This window comes from Mauremys reevesii, linkage group 4 (assembly GCF_016161935.1).
Source record: "Mauremys reevesii isolate NIE-2019 linkage group 4, ASM1616193v1, whole genome shotgun sequence".
Taxonomy (NCBI): Eukaryota; Metazoa; Chordata; order Testudines; family Geoemydidae; genus Mauremys; species Mauremys reevesii.
The window spans coordinates 149002693-149021605 of NC_052626.1; the positions used below are offsets into that span (position 1 = coordinate 149002693).

At 56.6% G+C, this 18913-nt stretch overlaps 1 protein-coding gene across 1 annotated transcript; it reads left to right on the plus strand.

Moving 5' to 3' along the window:
- The first annotated feature begins 2334 nt into the window (after window positions 1-2334).
- LOC120404111 (proline-rich receptor-like protein kinase PERK2) lies at window positions 2335-5897 on the plus strand. The gene is made up of 5 exons (XM_039536113.1): window positions 2335-2360; window positions 2965-3069; window positions 3419-3554; window positions 4300-4394; window positions 5846-5897. The coding sequence occupies exons 1-5, from the start codon at window positions 2335-2337 to the stop codon at window positions 5865-5867; spliced, it is 384 nt and encodes a 127-aa protein (XP_039392047.1). The 3' UTR covers window positions 5868-5897.
- Window positions 5898-18913: the final 13016 nt, after the last annotated feature.

An 18913-nucleotide genomic window follows, 5' to 3' on the forward strand; every position in this document is an offset into this window, starting at 1 on the left:
GGCATTGAGCGGCACCCGTTGCCGGCCACCTGGGTGCAGGAGAGCGAGGAGGGTGAAGGGAGGAGCAACCCTCAGCATCTGCCACCCTGCTCCATCCGATCTAGAGTAAGTAAGTGGAGTTCTCCAGAGCCATCCCCTGTGTGGTGGGAATATCCCACCACTAGGGCTCCCAGCCCGTCCCTTGTCAGGGTTTGTTCCCCAGGTTGAGGGTTCCTGTGCCCTGGGGTGGGATGTGTCAGGAGGAGAAATTGCCTCAGCAGAGGGGAGGTGGGCAGGGGAGCAGGCAGGCTCATTAATGAGAGGCTGCCTTGAAGCCAGACTCATGGCTGCTCCCCACTCACTTCCAGGATGGAGCGAATCCGGCAGATGCTGAGGAGGAAGGCCGGGCAGGTGGATCCACAGCCAGCAAACATCAGCCGGCCTGCCCAGGCAGAGAGCGGCCCCTCTGTCCCCGCGGGCAGGGAAGAGGCTCGTGCCCAGGGGAAAGGGAGGAGCTGCTTCGCCTGCTGGAGGAGGCGGAAGACAGCAGCTCCTCTAGCTGACCCGGAGGCACCTTCTGGGCTGAAACGGAGGTGGCCCCGGGTTCAGCCATGGAGCAGAGAGCCAGGGGAGGGCAGGAGCCGGGGACGGCAGCTCTGGGGCTTCCTTTGCAGGAAGCTAAGGAGCCAGGAGCTGCGTCCCAGGGCCCAGCAGGAGCCTCCCGCCGGCCCCACCCTGGCGACTCCGGAGCCTCCCGCCGGCCCCACCCCGGCGACTGCGGAGCCTCCCGCCGGCCCCACCCCGGCGACTGCGGAGCCTCCGCCGGCCGCACCCGGCGACTGCGGAGCCTCCCGCCGGCCCCACCCGGCGACTGCGGAGCCTCCCGCCGGCCCCACCCGGCGACTGCGGAGCCTCCCGCCGGCCCCACCCGGCGACTGCGGAGCCTCCGCCGGCCCCACCCGGCGACTGCGGAGCCTCCCGCCGGCCCCACCCGGCGACTGCGGAGCCTCCCGGCCCCACCCGGCGACTGCGGAGCCTCCCGCCGGCCCCACCCGGCGACTGCGGAGCCTCCCGCCGGCCCCACCCTGGCGACTGCGGAGGCTCCCGCCGGCCCCACCCTGGCGACTGCGGAGCCTCCCGCCGGCCCCACCCTGGCCATAGAGGAGCATCCCACCAGCCGCGAGCAGGATTTGAGTGACTGCTGGACAAACTCCAGCAGCTCCGCGTACTCCTGCGGGGCCAGCAGCTCCTCCGTGGGGTCTGGCAGCCCTGTCTTTGAAGGCTCCTTCTTTGGAGGTGAGGGGAGACCCAGGGGAAAGGGAGGAGGACTGGGGCGGTGGGGGACTAGTAACACCCTGTGCCCATGGGCTCGCCAAGGCGCCGGGACTGACCCACATGAGCCCCCCTAACACTAGTGGGGGTGGCACAGCCACGCCCCAAGGCAGGGGATGCTGGGCGGAGTCGGGGAGCTCCGGCCTCCCCTGATCATGTTCGGGGGGGGCCTGAGGCTGATGGGGCTGAGGGCGTCTCTGGGAGGGGCAGGGTGGGGCCCTCGCCGCCATGGGGCTCCTTACAGAGAAAGGGGAAACATGGAGCCTTCTCTGTCCACTGCATCCCCCCAGCAGCAGAAGGGATTAAACTTTCTCCTTCCCTCCCTGGTGCAGACACCCCCAGTGCCCAGGTGTCGTGGCCTGAGGAGGAGGAAGAGGAGGAGTGCGAGGAGGAGGAGGAGGAGCAGGAGGAGCAGGATTTCTGCCCTGAGGAAGACATCATCTTGGTGATCCAGCAGCACCTGCAGGGCGGAGCTGAGGTACAAAAATCCCCCAGCTGCGCTGCCCCCCAGTCTGTCCTGCTCCTTGTTCCGTCCCCACCCAGGCAGAGGGGTCTTGCACCAGAGAATCCCTCACCCCCAATGGGGGGACACATCTCCTCTGTTATCTGGCACCCCAAAGTGGGGACATTTGTCCCACACAGGCCAAGGTCCTCGCAGACACTGTCCAAGTTCCAACCCCTGTCTGTGCAGGGAGACACTGGTTTCGGGAAGGGGGCGGCTTTCCCTGTCCAACCCCATGGAGGTCCTGAGCCCTGGAGCTGGTTTGGGTGTGGGGTCCAGGGCATGTGCCTTGATCCTGACGTGCTGTTCATGGATCAGGGGTTCAGAGGGGATTGCGTTACCCCTCCGTGGCTGATCCCAGCCTTCCCTCCTCTCCTCATTCTCTGATCTCCTGCCTGGACTCTCCCGGGGATCCTACCTCCCACCCATTGCAGTTTGGCTGGTCCATACTCTGCTGGGTACCAGGCCCTGCACAGAGAACTGCGAAGAGCAAGGATTGACGAGGCAGCAGGCATCCGGCCATGAACTCTTGCGAAGTGTCCCTGGAGTGATGTGAATGGGAGAGGCCAGGATGTGCCTTTTGAGTCTTGCCAGGGCTCCTGGAGAATCCTCCTCATTGTCCCCTGACTGATGTAGCCCCATGTCCCATGACTGACGGGTGCTCCCTCTTCTTGCAGGCTCTGCACAACCGCTGTTCGCGGAGCCTGGACACCATCCTCAGGGGCCAGCTAACAGAGACCCCCACCATGGAGAAGCTGCAGCACCTCCTGGAGGTGAGTAGAATGGACGGTCTGGGGTGGAATTGCCCCTGAGCCCTGTGGGAGGGCAGTAAAGGAGAGACTAGAAGAGCCACGTTTCCATTGTGTCCTCCCAGCTTGGACCCAGCCGGCCACACGTTCCCAGAGCTGCCAGTGCAGGGGGAAGGAGCTGGGACTGTCAGCCAGAGCTCTGCACGGTTGCATTAAGCACTAACAGTGAGCACCAGGCCTGGCTGGGGCCTGAGAGACTGAACCCCCTTTTCAAGCTCTGCCACCAGAGCTCGGCTACTCCACCCTGAGCACAAAGTGTCAGCCCCTTGGGGAGGGGGAGAGGCTGGTTTGTAGAGCATGTACGCCTGCCCGCTGACCCTCCCCTGCCTCCTTCTCCTGCAGCACGTCCATCGCTCTCTCCTGGCAAACAACCCCCAGGAGAGAGCCAGGGCCGTCCAGACCAGCGCGGCCCTGCTCCAGTTCGCCACCTCCCTGCCTGGATTTGACGTAAGTGACCTCTGACCCCAGCGTCCTGCAGAGTCAAGTTCCTCATCCCCTGGCTAATTGGTCCCCCCGGGTCCGTAAGGGACTGCGTTCCATAGGCCGCTGGCTGGCAGGGTCGTGCCTGGCCTCAGGGCCCTTGCTATTCTGGAGCCGCGAGGCAGCGAGTGCTCAGCGAGGGCCCTTGCCCTGCTCCCTTTGCTCCGAGCTCCCTTGGGGACAGAGAGGATGAGGGCTCTCGCTCCTCTCCCCCAGCGCCTCCTACAGAGGGGTGGGAGCAGAGCTCAGGTCCAGGGGCGCTGGGGAGCTGAAGGGAGAATAGTGATGGATTCCCCTCTCCTCCTCCTTCCACCAGACCTCCTCCGCCTTCTCCAAGGCAGGAGAATTCGTTCTGCAGCTGGGTCTCTGGATATCCCACCCAGCCAGTAACATCAGTCGGCATGCCAGGGGTGGGATCTACTGGCTTTACTGGCTCCTGCTCCGGAAGAGGGGTAAGAAACCCAGCTGGGCAATGGGACCCATGGAAACGAGCCTCTGGGAGACTAGCTCCAGCTGGCCATTGGGACGCCTCTAGAACTAAGGCCTCTCTGCTTAGACCCGCTGTAGCGGGGAAGAGGAATCCCAATAGAAACAAGGCCCCTCCTTTGAGACTCCCTCTGCTGGGCAGTGGGACCCTGCAGAAAGAAGCCCCCTCCTCTGAGACCGACCCCAGCTTAGATGGTGACTCTTTCTCTCCCCCTCTCTCTGAATTAGGGAGATGAGTGTGAAAGTGCCAAGGACATTGGCTGCTTTATCTCCGAGCCCGGCTCTGTCCCCCAGCCCAGGGAAATCAGCCCACCCAGTACGGGGCAGCCAGCTCGTGAGGGGACAGGAACGGAGCTATTGAGACACATGGAGGGAAAGAGCCCATCCTGAAGGCAGGGGCAGGAGCAGGCACCACAGGGGACGGACACAAAGCTTGTAGGGTGTCACCAGTCGGGTAGCCAGGGCCAGATCTTGACTTCAGTGGGTGTGGGGGGTTCTCAGTATTAGACACCCCCATGACCGTAAGGGTCACATGATTACGGTGATGGCTGAAACAAATCCCCCTTCTGGTACTAACCCGCCTGGCATGGACCCTGCGATTCCATTGGGCTGCGGATGCCAGGAGGAGCCTGGCCAGTGTGCACCCAGAAGGAAACAGGCACTGAAAGCGGAAGGCCAAACCTCCCCAATGGGTGTGTCTTTCTCCCCCAGGGCTCAACACCAGCGAGGCCCCAGACTTGTGGTGCCGGGACGGGCTCCATGACCCCGAGCGCCTGGGGTATAGAAATCTGGCCAGGGTGGGAGAGGTAAGGACTCTGCGCCGGTGCATTGCAGCAGCTCAGGTGTGGAGCTGTCTCCCGCTGCAGTGAGTGTGTCATGGACACAGGGCAAGAGCCTGCTCCTTATTTCCACAGAGTATGTGAGGCTCCTGGGAATGTCCGTGGGGTGAGGTGTGGGAATGAACCAGATCTAAAAGACCCCGAACCTCTAGCGGGTGAGCTGCAGCAGCTATCGCTGCTGGGAGCAGCAGGAGTCCTGGGCTGTCTGTGTGAGCTGGGTTCCAGAGCGCGCAGACACATTCCCAGCATCTCATGGCGCCTGCGGTGAATCCTGCTCCATAAGAGCTATTGGAGGCCTCAGTGCCTGCAGCCTCCTACTGACGGGGGTTCCTGGTCCATGGGGCCCCAAAGGTTGGCTGCCCCAGGACTCTTCTCCACCTTGTGAGACACTCGAGGGTTTTGGAGCCTGGTTCTGGGCCATTGTAAGGGCTCTGGTTCTTTTGGTTTTAGGCCTTTGGCGAGCTGTTCACCGAGGAGCAGAAAAGAGCTTTCCTCGAGGCGGGCCTGCTGGCCATTCACCACCCCCTCCTCTGCGTCAGCCAGGCTGGCCTGGTGCTGATGTACTCCATCCTGGGGGAAGCCAGCCAGCTGCTAGAGGATGAGGTAACCAAAGAGGGGTCACCTGGGGAGACGCCCCCAGGGCCTTTCACCTCCAGGCCATTGAAAATCACTCCCATCCCATCCCCATGCGCTGACCAGGGAGCAAGGAGAGGGTGACCCCAGACAGGTGCCATTGGTCGGTGCCAGCTTGTCTCCTGAGCAGCTCAAAGCAGGGCAGACCCAGCTCCCCAGCAAGGCTATTTCCTAACAGGCGTCACATCAGCACGACACGCTGCCATTGCTCATGCTAGGGGCTGCCAACTCCCCTAGTCCCTTCTGTGAGCCTTTCATCCCCCTTGGGGCCTCAGGCCGGTTCCTAGAGCTCTGGTATCGTGTTATCCCAGCCCCCACCTGCTCTGGGAGAACTGGAGGAGTCAGTCAGCAGAGGCTGCATAAGTGCCCCATTCACCAGAGCCACTGCCCATGGCATCACGTTAAGGACATGGGGATCCCTTGGGGAAAGGTGTCCACTTCCTCTCACCCGCCGGCACTACTGCCCAAAGCCTCCCAGCCCCCGGCTGGAGGGGGCGAGGGTGGCTGAGGGGACTCTGGGGAGCGGACCTGGATTCCCGCTGGGTTGGGAGGTAGAACAGTTCTCGCGGGGGGACTGAGAGGAGTGGGAGCAGGAGTTCATTCCACAATGGTGGGAGAGGGGATGGAAGTCACTAGAGAAGAGAGAAGATTTCGTCTCGGGGGTTGGGCGGGGGAATCCGTCCCTCAGACATGGGGAGGAAATGTTGCTGGCTCCCGGTGCCGTTAATACCCTTCGTTCTCGTGGGTGTCGGAGTCTCTGATTGATCCTTGTTCCCTTGCAACAGGAGGACATCGCAGCCTACATAAAGGTCCAGCTGTTTAACATCAGGGTCTTGGGCCAGGTGCCCGATGCCCTGCAGGGGCTGTGCTCCGTGGGGCAGCACTGAAGACCCCCCCCCTTGCATGACCAGCTCGGACCCCCTGCCGCAGGTACTGCTCTGTCTCACTGTGCCTGGGGGGAAGGGCTGGGGGGAGCGGCCATAGAGCCCCCGGCAGCACTGAGAGAAACCAAGGGCGAGCACCTCTCTCTGGACACCCTGCCCCACCCGACCCCTGGGGCTGGGGCCAGGCCAGATACTGGTTGGGAAGAATCAGGCTGTGGGGCTGGCCCAGAAGTGAGAGCATCCGCAGAGCCAGGGGTTGTGCTCAATAGCCATTGCAGTCTGGGAGGGGTGGCCTGACATGGGGCCCCTCCCCCGTCGTCACTGCTCAGACCCTCCCATGGCCCCTGTCACCCCTGACGCAGCGAATGTCCGACCATCCCCCAGCCGGGGCCCAATCCACCCACCTGGTATCTGAGCCCTTCCCAGCCGGGAATGAAACTCCCCCCGAACACCCTGGGGCAGGGGAGGAGCCTCCCCATCCGGCCGGTGGGAACTGAGACGCAGAGGAAGGGCTGTCGGCCTGGTCACACAATCCTGGGTGTAGATCTGGGAAGTGGACTGGGTCCCGGCCTAGAGCCTTTCCCCCAGGGGCACCTTCGCTTCTGCCCTTTGTTCTCCCCTCCGGCCAGGGGGTCTGTGAGTGTGAAATGAACAGGGAGGGGGACGGGGTCCTGGCACACAGCCTGGATGGGAGCTCCCCTTGGCTTGGAGCCCAGGCTCAGAGACATCTTTGTCACCGCGCTGTCCTTCTGTTATTGCTAGGAAGGGAGTCCCCCGATGAGGGGTCTCCAGGCTCCAGTAAGTCATCCACATTCCCGCCCGCATGTACCCCCTGCCCTGCCCTGCCCTGCCCTCCGGTTTCTCGCTGTTGACTCTGGCTGGACTCTTGACTCCGGTCTCTGGCTATGACTTTGGCGTGACCCTTCTTGGCTCCAGATTTGGGTTCTGAACCCCGGCTCAGTATTCTCCTTGCCTTTCTCTAGCCTCGCTCCAGGCCCTCCAGCCACCCGCTCCAGCCCAGCCACCTCCTTCTCCTCCTGATCTTCCCCAACACCTTCAATTTTGACTACATGGCTTCGATCTCTGCATGGATATGGACTTTGCCTCGTACTTCCAACCACCCGGCTTCGACCTCCGGCCTGGACATGGACGCTGGCTCCGGTTCTGCCTGCAAACACTCAACACCCGGCAGCAGTAGACAGGCCCCACCATTAATCAAAGCCTAACCCCGCCCCATGACCCCTTAGTCCCTCCCACCTGTCTCCGGAAGTCCCGCCCCATGGGGGTATTACTTCGTGGTCAAGGCAGCCACACGACTGGAAGCCAGGTGTGTCATGTGACCCCTCTAAGAACTCCTCCCACCACCCTCTACCAATCAGGATGGGCTTCCTCCCGGAAGGACCACCCCAAGAGGAGACTTGACCAATCAGGGCGAGCTCTGGGGTAGGAGGGTGACCTATCCCGACGTGTGTCTTGTGACCCCTCTAAGAACTCCTCTCACTGCCCTCAACCAATTAGGATCGGTTTTGTCCTGACAGGACCACCCCCAGAGGGGATCCTGACCAATCAGGGCGAGTTCTGGGGGAGGGTGACCTGTCCGGGAGAGGGCTGTTTGACCCCACTAAGAACTCCTCCCAGGGCCCTCTGCCAATCAGGGTGCAGCACCATCACCTCCTAAGTCCCAGTGCTAGACGGACGAGGCCATCTCTCACCAAGGACACATGGTTTAGAAATCGTGGGAAGGCTGCAGAGAGGAAACCTGGAGTCCTTCACCACCCCCATGAGAACTTCGGACTCTGTCTTCACCCCGAGGGTCTTTGACCATCTGTGGAGTAAGCGCTACTTCAGCGACGGTGCCGAGCAGGAGGAGGGAGCGACCGAGGGGAGCCCTTTGGCCCAGCCGTTGATGGATACGCCGGAACCCGAACCCAAAACCCAACGAGCACCCCAACGAGCATGGTGGCCTCTCTTTGTTCACCCCCTTAGAGGTGGAATGCGACTGCGGCTCGGGGGAGTTACCGGCGCACAAGGTGAACACAGGTAAAGGAATGATTAAGTCAGGGGTGAAAGTAACTTCCAGGACTTACCGGTACTGCCGGAGTCCTGAGGGGGCGTGGCCTCAACCAGAAGGGGCGGGGCCTCTCAAGATTTAAAGATCCTGGAGCATCGGCTGTGGCTGGGAGCCCCAGGGCCTTTAAATTCCCCCCGCAGCTCTGGCAGCCGGGTTCGAGATTGGATTTAATGGGCCCGGCGCTCCCATGGCTGTGGGGAGCCTGAGCCTTACCCGGCTGGAGCCAGGATTTAAAGGGCCCGGAGCTCCTGCCGCTGTGGAAAGCTCTCAGCCCTTTAATTCCCTGCCCCAGCCTGGGTGCTGGAGCTGTGGGGGGGGGCAATTAAAGGGCTCTGGGATCTACGCAGCTATGGGGAGCACTGAGCCCATTAAATCCTGGCTCCAGCCAAGCTGCTGGAGCTGCGGGGGGGTGGGGGGCAAGATTTAATGGGCTCTGGGTTCCCAGCAACTGCCAGAGCTCTGAGCCCTTTAATTCCCGGCCCCAGCCTAGCAATGCTCTGGCTCCCTGCAGCCGTGGGAGCTCCAGGCCCTTTAAATCCACATCTGAACCCAGCTGCCAGAGCTGCGGGGGAATTTAAAGGGCTCTGGGCTCCCCGTAGCCATGGGATCTCTGAAGCAGAGATTAAAATAAGCCATTACAGTCCAATACGGCGTACCAGGAAGAGCCAATATGCCGTGCCGGACCGCTCCGGCTTCCTCAGCAGGGATTTGAATGGCTCAGAGCTCTGGCGGCTGCAGGGAGCCGAGAGCCCTTTAATTTTCCCCCGCAGCTCTGGCAGCCGGGCTGGGGCCAGATTTAAAGGGCTTGGTGCTCCCTGCAGTCATGGGAGCTCCGGGCCCTTTAAATCCACACCCGAATCCGGCTGCCGGAGCTGCGGGGGGGGGGGGGGGATTTAAAGGGCTTGGGGCTCTATGGCGGCCTGAGCCCTGGGCCCTTTAATTTGCCCCTGAGCCCAGGGTTGATTTAAAGGCCCTGGGGCTCCCAGCCGCAGCCGATGCTCCAGGACCTTTAAATCTTGAGGCCCCGCCTCTTCCGGTTTAGGCCACGCCCCCTTAGTATTCATGCAGTACCAGTAAATCCTGGAAGTTACTTTCACCCCTGCTGTGAGCCCATTAAATCCCGGCCCCAGCCCAGCTGCTGGAGCTGCAGGTGGGGAGATTTAATGGGCTCTGGGTTCCCAGCAACCGCAGGAGTTTTGAGCCCTTTAATTCCCGGCCCCAGCCCAGCTCCTGGAGTTGCGGGGGGAATTTAAAAGGCTCTGGGCTCCCCGCAGCCGTAGGAGTTCTGAGCCAGAGGTGAAAGTAAGCTGGTACGGGCCAGTACAGCATAGCGGCAAGAGCCAGTATGCTGTGCCGGACCGCACCGGCTTCCTCAGCGGGGATTTAAAGGGCTCAGAGCTCTGGCGGCTGCGGGGAGCCCAGAGCCCTTTAAATCCCTCCTCCCCTCCCACCGCAGCTCCGGCAGCCAGGCTGGGGCTGGGAATTAAAAAGCTCGGTGCTCCCTGCAGCGGCAGGAGCTCCGGGCCCTTCAAATCCTGGCCCCAGCCCGGAAATGCTCTGGCTCCCTGCAGCCGTGGGAGCTCTGGTCCCTTTAAATCCACATCTGAACCCGGCTGCCAGAGCTGCGGGGGTATTTAAAGGTCTCTGGGCTTCCCGCAGCCGCTGGATCTCCGAGCCCTTTAAATCCTGGCCCCAGCCCAGCTGCCGGAGCTGCGGGGGGAAATTAAAGGGCTCTGGGCTCCCCGCAGCCGTGGGATCTCTGAAGCAGAGATGAAAATAAGCCATTACAGTCCAGTACGGCGTACCAGGAAGAGCCAATACGCCGTGCTGGACCGCACTGTCTTCCTGGGCAGGGATTTGAATGGCTCAGAGCTCCAGCAGCTGCAGGGAGCCCAGAGCCCTTTAATTTTCCCCCGCAGCACTGGCAGCCGGGCTGGGTCCAGGATTTAAAGGGCTCAGAGCTCCCGCAGCTGCGGGAAGCCCAGAGCCCTTTAAATCCCTCCTCCCCTCCCACCGCAGCTCCGGCAGCCGGGCTGGGGCTGGGAATTAAAAAGCTCTGTGCTCCCTGCAGCGGCAGGAGCTCCGGGCCCTTCAAATCCTGGCCCCAGCCCGGCCAATGCTCTGGCTCCCTGCAGCCGTGGGAGCTCCGGGCCCTTTAAATCCACACCCGAACCCGGCTGCCAGAGCTGCGGGGGAATTTAAAGGGCTCGGGGCTCCGCAGCGGCCTGAGCCCTGGGCCCTTTAATTTGCCCCAGAGCCCAGGGTTGATTTAAAGGCCCTGGGGCTTCCAGCCACAGACGATGCTCCAGGACCTTTAAATCTTGAGGCCCCCGCCTCTTCCAGTTGAGGCCACGCCCCCGCAGGACTCCAGCAGTACCGGTAAGTCCTGGAAGTTACTTTCACTCCTGCTGTGCAGGGCCGCCCAGAGGGGGGGGGCAAGAGGGGCAATTTGCCCCAGGCCCCGGGCCCCACAGGGGCCCCCACGAGAGTTTTTCGGGGCCTCTGGAGCGGGGTCCTTCACTCGCTCTGGGGGGCTCGGAAAACTGTTGTAGGGCCGGGCCCAGGAGCTTCTTCCACTCCCGGTCTTCGCCGGCGGGGGGTCCTTCCGCTCCGGGGCGGAAGGACCCCCCACTGGTGAATTACCGCCAAAGTGGGACCCGCTGCCGAAATGAAGCCAGGTCTTCGGCGGTAATTCGGCGGTGGGGGGCCCTTCCGTTCTGGGACCCGCCGCTGAAGTGCCCTGAAGACCCGCGGCGGGGGCTCCCCGACGCCGAATTACCGCCGAAGACCTGGCTGCACCCCACCGCCGAAGACCCCGGGCCCCCGGAATCCTCTGGGCGGCCCTGCTGCTGTGAGCCCTTTAAATCCCAGCCCCAGCCCGGCTCCTGGAGCTGCGGGGGGAATTTAAAGGACTCTGGTCTCCCTGCAGCCGCGGGAGCTCCGAACCCTTTAAATCCCAGCCCCAACCCAGCTGCTGCAGCTGCAAGGGGAATTTAAAGGGCTCTGGGCTCCCTACAGCTGCCGGAGCTCTGAGCCCTTTAAATCCCCGCCGAGGAAGCCGGTGCGGTCTGGCACGGCGTACTGGCTCTGGCTGGTACTCCGTACTGGCCCGTACCGGCTTACTGTCACCTCTGGATTAAGTGACGATCGAGGTCGTGAGACGTTCCAAAGAGCTCTCCTGGCCGCAGTGCCCATGACGGAAGGTGGTACGTTCCGTTCCGCCATGACATTCATAAACACATCCCGTCTTTAAGGTCCATGTCTCCTAGGAACAGAGCGCGTCTGGGTCACAGCCCGGACTAAGTCGAGCATGTTAGAACCATTAACCACAGGGCCTTTGTACACAAAAGCCCCTTTATCGTTCCATGAAGAGAGATTTGTAGCCTGGCCCAGCTTCTTTAGCAGTACGAATGCATTGTTCTTAGAACGCTTCTTCGCGTTATCCAGCACCTGCTGAGCAACAGACTCTGAGCTCTTTGGTGTTTCTGGGGGGTTGCAGTTACATTCTGTCCCTGTTCTGGTAGAAACAGACTGATTTTCACTTTCTCCGCATCGCTCGGCTTCACCTACATTAGGCACCTTTGAAGCTCGGTGCTGTAAGGTTTAGCCTTTTAGTATTCGGCTCAGTCGGTTCTTTGAAGAACAGACTCGTTTCAGCATCCAGTAAGCGAGTTGTGGTCGGTCGTTAGGCCCCCTAAGGATACAGAGGTCGCCAGTGTTCTGAGCGAAGCGTCAGATTTTTCCCAACTCTCTTTAGAATGCCGTTCTTTTAGTGCCCCCCCCAACCCCCCGGGGACACAGCGTCCATCAGTTTTCTGAATGAACCATCAAACTGTTCCCAAATACTAGAATATAGGGGAGCGGTGACGAGCTTATGGTTTTGGGAGAATGGTTTGTCAGTCCTTGGTGTTTTATTCACAACCCCTCGAGCGCATGCTCCAGGTTTGTGAATGTGTGTGGTTCTGCGCATGTTCAGAGCCCCTCGAGCGCAAGCTCCAGGTTTGTGAATGTGTGTGGTTCTGCGCATGTTCAGAGCCCCTCGAGCGCAAGCTCCGGGTTTGTGAATGTGTGTGGTTCTGCGCATGTTCAGAGCCCCTCGAGCGCAAGCTCCAGGTTTGTGAATGTGTGTGGTTCTGCACATGTTCAGAGCCCCTCGAGCGCAAGCTCCGGGTTTGTGAATGTGTGTGGTTCTGCGCATGTTCAGAGCCCCTCGAGCGCATGCTCCGGGTTTGTGAATGTGTGTGGTTCTGCGCACGTTCAGAGCCCCTCGAGCGCAGGTTCCGGGTTTGTGAATGTGTGTGTTTACTCAGGGTTTGCTGTGGCAGTGGCCACTGAGGAACTGGAGTTGTGGTTCTTGTTTACCACAGTCTTCTTTTGCCCTTGGGTTTGACGGATATGAGGTTTGGACTGCCTGGGTGCTTCATCTGCACTCTTGTGCTGGTTTGCGTTGTTAAAGGTCTCCAAGCAGATTCCTGGCTCTTTGGTGGTTCTGGAGGAGGTGTCCTTGTAGCGCGGACTAAGCATTGTCAGAAAAGTTGCCCAGGCCTATGGGGGGTGGGGGGAACCATTTTACAAAACTGAACGTTACATTCTTTCTCACCGACACCTATGTATTCACTTCAAATACAAAACCTCACAGAACAACCCAACCAATAAGCAAAATATATTTACTGGGCTTCATCCATCCATCATCAGTCACTGATGCTGGTGAATTTTCCCTTTCAGCTGTCTCGTTCCCTTTTCTTCTGAGCTTGTTTTCCCTCTGCTCTAAGGATCTCTCATGTTTCCACCGTACTGTGGAGCAAACAGCATTATTATAAAACACAGGAAACCGTCCGGTAAACTTCATTAGGGGAGTTTTCTGTTTAAAAAGTCACAGCTTTAAAACAAATCATCCAGTTCAGGCTGTACGACAAACACCGGTTTTGAGTTTATTTCTACCTCTTAAAACATAAACCAAAAAACAACAAACAAACAAACAACAACAAAAACCTCAAAAACATTTTTTTAAAATGCATCTCAATTTGCAGAATAAAAACCAAACTGCTTTTAAAATCCATTTTAAACCACATTTTGCACAGGAAAAAAACCCTGTTGGTTTGAAACAAACCAAGTACTTTTAAAACCCTACACCTATGCCTTGCCCAGACCCCTCTCACACACAAATCAGCAGCTTTAGAAACACACCAGACCAAGTTTGCCTCCCTATACTGTTCAATAACACCCCTTACCATCTTAGCCCATTGTTCAAACAGACTTCAGCAGAGTAGCTAGCAGGTTAATTTAATCCCCACGGCTCTGAACTAATAGATCCTGAAGGACTTTAGGCACCCCTCCCGCAGCACCCCCTGTGGTGATCTGGGGTGGGGGGACCAAGCTGTCTGCACAACAGGGCTTTTTTTTTCTTTTTTTCTGTAAGTTAAAATAAATGTTTCTCTGGGGCCTTCTTAGAGTATTGAACAGTCCCCATTTCCAAGTGGGGGGCCCTTTGCAGAGATCAATGAATGTCTTGGGGCTTGTTTTTTTTTTTTTTAAACACGTTTCTTTCATGCTTAAAGTTTGGGGTGGGGGTGTTTTCTAGAAAGAACGACCCAGAGCATTCAACCAACTCCAGGGCCATATTTAATCTGTCCAATAGTGTTCCACCAACTCCTGGGGTCATATTGAAACTGTCCAATTGATTTCTGCCGACTCCAGCAGTTATATTGAAACTGTCCAATGGCATCTGCGAATTCCTGAGGTTTTATTTCATTTCATATTAATCAGAACTCACCATCCACCCCCACCCACCCCCATCAAATTTAACCCTATGGCAGCAAGGGTAAGTAATCGCAGTCACCTTGGCTATTCAGTGAGGGGGGGTGGGGGTTAAACCCACTCAGTTCAAGAGGATAAGTCAACTCTATTGTACTCAAACACAGACTGTTTGATTTCCGTAAGCACATTTCTTAGGATTTCCCCGCCCCCCAACATACATTTCAGCTTTTTGCTGTAAATGGGTCACTTTTACACACAAAACCCACAAGCACTAGATTCTCACACACAATTGATTTTTGATTGAAAAGACATACAGCTCCTTGAAACCAAACCAAGACGCTTCATTAACACTTCTAGCTCACTTAAGGGCCAAAGGCCTTCGAACAGAAACACAGATAGTCACAAAGCCCTTTTCAATAGGGTTTTTTATTTTTAATTTACAGCTACCAAGTTTTCTATCGCGTGTTTGTCCCCTCCCCATTCTCTAGCTGAATCCTTTTAGATTTCTTACAAATAGTCTTTTCCTTAAGCAGGGATCTGTAACTTTTTGTGCAGACTAGACGGCCAATATCACGCCGTGTCGTGGAAAAACGACCCCGCGTTGTGTTTGGATCAGAATCACCCGAGGCCCCTTTATTACGAGCATGCCGGGGGCGGGGGGGGGGCAGCAAACTGTCATCCCCCGAATAGAGATTTTTCAACAGGTTTTATAGCAAAAACCCCACAATTCGTGATACACACGTCCTTGTTCACATGATTGCCATAACTGGAGAAATGCTGTGCAAGTGAGTGGAGACCCTGACTGTGTTTTAAAGAAAATGAACCAGAAGGTGCCTGCAATTTTTCCACCCCAGCTGTAAGCAGGTTATTTTCTTTAAAACACAGTCAGGGGCTCCACTCAATTGCACAGCATTGAACAAGGTCCCCCCTTGCGCTAAATGTTCTTGGCTTAGGCACAGACATTGCACAGCAGAACCTCTGGCAATAACGGTGTTTAATCAGCTTTCCCTACCCAGCTCAGCACATAGGCCCCGGAGATTGCAGTTGATATCCACTGAAGTCCAAGTCACCCAGTCATGGGCCGTTGACCTGGCAAATCTATGACACGTCCCTCGCATTCTTCACAAAGCTTTTCCCTCAGGCAGTGCTTCAGGGCAGCATAAACAGCAACACGTACAATAGTCCACGTGACTTTCTTACGCTCACGACGTGGCACTGGCTCAGTTAGTTCTATGCCAAGCCTCCTCTGAAACACCTCATGGCCATCATCCTCAGAGTCCTCTCCAACAACTTGTATCGGTGTTGAGCAAAACCAAGGTGGGCCCGGTTATCTTCCCTGCTTGATGCAACGCTGTCCAGGGTTTCTAGGCCGTCTAGAAAGGCATCATTGAGCTGTTGGTTTTCATAACAGAAACAGTGTAAGCAGCCCACTGCTTGTTTTTAGATTTACACAACCCCCGGTTCCTTACCCATTAAGAAGCGATTGCTTCTTAATCATTCATTTACCTGTGTGACGTCTTTTCTGTTCACCTTCTCCACCGGTGACACCCCTGAGCCTCAATCGCATTCCACCTCTAAGCGGGTGGACAAAGAGAGGCCACCATGCTCGTTGGGCTGTCTCACAAGCAGTTGGGTTTGGGGTTCCGGTTCCGGTTTATCCATCAATGGCTGGGCCGAAGGGCTCCCCTCGGTCGCTCCCTCCTCCTGCTCGGGACTGTCGCTGATGTAGCGCTTTCTCCGCGGATGGTCAAAGACCTCGCGAAGACAGAGTCTGAAGTTCTCACGGGGGTGGTGAAGGAGTCCAGGTTTCCTCTCAGCAGCCTTCCCACGATTTCTAAACCATGTGTCCTTGGTAAGAGATGGCCTCATCTGTCCGGTGCTGGGACTTATGGGGTAATGGTGCTGCACCCTGATTGGCAGAGGGCCTTGAGAGGAGTTCTTAGTGGGGTCATACGGCCCACTTCCGGATGGGTCACCCTGCCCCAGAACTCGCCCTGATTGGTCAAAATCTCCTCTTAGGGTAGTCCTATCGGGTCAAACCCATCCTAATTGGTAGATGGCGGTCGGAGGAGTTCTTGGAGGGGTCACACGACCCACTTCTGGATGGGTCACCCCACCTCAGAACTCACCCTGACTGGTCAAATCTCCTCTCAGGGTGGTCCTTCTGGGATGAAACCCATCCTGATTGGTAGAGAGTGGTGGGAGGAGTTCTTAGAGGGGTCACATGACACACCTTGCTTCCAGTCATGTGGCCACCTTGACCCCGGAGTTAAAACCCCCCATGGGGCGGGACTTCCGGTGACAGGTGGGAGAGACTAAGGGGTCAACGGGTAGGGCTTGGGAGGGTCAAGGGGAGGGGTTAGGGTTTGATTGATGGTGGCGTTCCTGATAAATACCAAGATTACATGGATACCGGGGAAAGAAATGTGGACTCGTTACCTCTGGACTGGGACTATGACTGCCATGTTGACCTACCACCTTGGCTGAAAGCTGCTTTTCCCTGTATTTACGCATTGTTGGGGCCAGAATTAGTGGATCTCCCTGCGTACAGTCATGAGAACCAGTCCTAAGAGCAGGCCCTTTTGGGGAAGAAGAAATGTGGGACTCTGCTACGCCTCTCTTTAGACAATCAGCTCCTGAACAAAGTGATCATTTGAAACCATTACCCTCTGCTGTGAATCCCACAATTGTTGACTCACAGGAAATCTGCAAAGGGTTTCATCAAACTTCCTCTGCAAGGATTTCCAATCTAAGGCTCGTTTGGGCAAGGGACAAATGGAAGACAGATTTCAAAACACACGATGGACATTTTAACGGTCCGATATGCTATTTGAGCTAACTAACGGTCCCCTGACCTTGAAACACTTAATCAGTGATGTATTTGGGGACAGTGTCATCTATTGGGGTGACATACGTCTCTTTTTGGAGAACCCAGAGCAGCACGCGCAGCACATCCAAACCTGGAGAGGTTTCGGCTGCATGATTTCAACGCAGAATTGGAAAAGCTGAACCTCCAGCCAACTCTCCACAGAGTTTTGGGGGTACATCCTCTCCCCAGAAGATGTTATGATTGATCCAAATAAGGTGGAAGCCATTGATAAATGGGGCGAAGTTGGAAGTCCTCAAGAAGTGCAGCGCTTCCTAGACTTCACTCATCCTGTGAAATCGAGACATGCTGGCTCTCAGTGAAGCTTAGATGGAAAACCATGCACCCCACACAGAGGTTGGAACCACCCACTCCCAGGTTGTCCTGAGGAGCCATGATTTCTCCAGGGGCTGGGTAAAGGGACAAATTTCCAATCTAAGGCTCGTTTGGGCAAGGGACAAATGGAAGACAGATTTCAAAACACACGATGGACATTTTAACGGTCTGATATGCTATTTGAGCTAACTAACGGTCCCCTGACCTTGAAACACTTAATCAGTGATGTATTTGGGGACAGTGTCATCTATTGGGGTGACATACGTCTCTTTTTGGAGAACCCAGAGCAGCACGCAGCACATCCGAACCTGGAGGTTTCGGCTGCATGGTCTCAACGCAGAATTGGAAAAGCGGAACCTCCAGCCAACTCTCCACAGAGTTTTGGGGGTACATCCTTTCCCCAGAAGATGTTATGATTGATCCAAATAAGGCGGAAGCCATTGATAAATGGGGCGAAGTTGGAAGTCCTCAAGAAGTGCAGCGCTTCCTAAACTTCACTCATCCTGTGAAATCGAGACATGCTGGCTCTCAGTGAAGCTTAGACGGAAAACCACGCACCCCACACAGAGGTTGGAACCACCACTCCCAGGTTGTCCTGAGGAGCCATGATTTCTCCAGGAGCTGGGTAAAGGGACAAATTTCCAATCTAAGGCTCGTTTGGGCAAGGGACAAATGGAAGACAGATTTCAAAACACACGATGGACATTTTAACGGTCTGATATGCTATTTGAGCTAACTAACGGTCCCCTGACCTTGAAACACTTAATCAGTGATGTATTTGGGGACAGTGTCATCTATTGGGGTGACATACGTCTCTTTTTGGAGAACCCAGAGCAGCACGCGCAGCACATCCAAACCTGGAGAGGTTTCGGCTGCATGGTTTCAACACAGAATTGGAAAAGTGGAACCTCCAGCCAACTCTCCACAGAGTTTTGGGGGTACATCCTCTCCCCAGAAGATGTTATGATTGATCCAAATAAGGTGGAAGCCATTGATAAATGGGGCGAAGTTGGAAGTCCTCAAGAAGTGCAGCGCTTCCTAGACTTCACTCATCCTGTGAAATCGAGACATGCTGGCTCTCAGTGAAGCTTAGACGGAAAACCACGCACCCCACACAGAGGTTGGAACCACCACTCCCAGGTTGTCCTGAGGAGCCATGATTTCTCCAGGAGCTGGGTAAAGGGACAAATTTCCAATCTAAGGCTCGTTTGGGCAAGGGACAAATGGAAGACAGATTTCAAAACACACGATGGACATTTTAATGGTCTGATATGCTATTTGAGCTAACTAACGGTCCCCTGACCTTGAAACACTTAATCAGTGATGTATTTGGGGACAGTGTCATCTATTGGGGTGACATACGTCTCTTTTTGGAGAACCCAGAGCAGCACGCGCAGCACATCCGAACCTGGAGAGGTTTCGGCTGCATGGTTTCAACACAGAATTGGAAAAGCGGAACCTCCAGCCAACTCTCCACAGAGTTTTGGGGGTACATCCTCTCCCCAGAAGATGTTATGATTGATCCAAATAAGGTGGAAGCCATTGATAAATGGGGAGAAGTTGGAAGTCCTCAAGAAGTGCAGCGCTTCCTAGACTTCACTCATCCTGTGAAATCGAGACATGCTGGCTCTCAGTGAAGCTTAGATGGAAAACCACGCACCCCACACAGAGGTTGGAACCACCCACTCCCAGGTTGTCCTGAGGAGCCATGATTTCTCCAGGAGCTGGGTAAAGGGACAAATTTCCAATCTAAGGCTCGTTTGGGCAAGGGACAAATGGAAGACAGATTTCAAAACACACGATGGACATTTTAACGGTCTGATATGCTATTTGAGCTAACTAACGGTCCACTGACCTTGAAACACTTAATCAGTGATGTATTTGGGGACAGTGTCATCTATTGGGGTGACATACGTCTCTTTTTGGAGAACCCAGAGCA

Bases quoted from the DNA above. Each gene is read 5' to 3' on its own strand.
- LOC120404111 (XM_039536113.1), top strand. From the start codon at position 2,335: ATGAACTCTTGCGAAGTGTCCCTGGA. The intron at 2,361-2,964 runs GTGATGTGAATG...CTTCTCCTGCAG, and splicing joins TCTTGCGAAGTGTCCCTGGA to CACGTCCATCGCTCTCTCCT. The intron at 3,555-4,299 runs GTAAGAAACCCA...TTTCTCCCCCAG, and splicing joins GCTCCTGCTCCGGAAGAGGG to GGCTCAACACCAGCGAGGCC.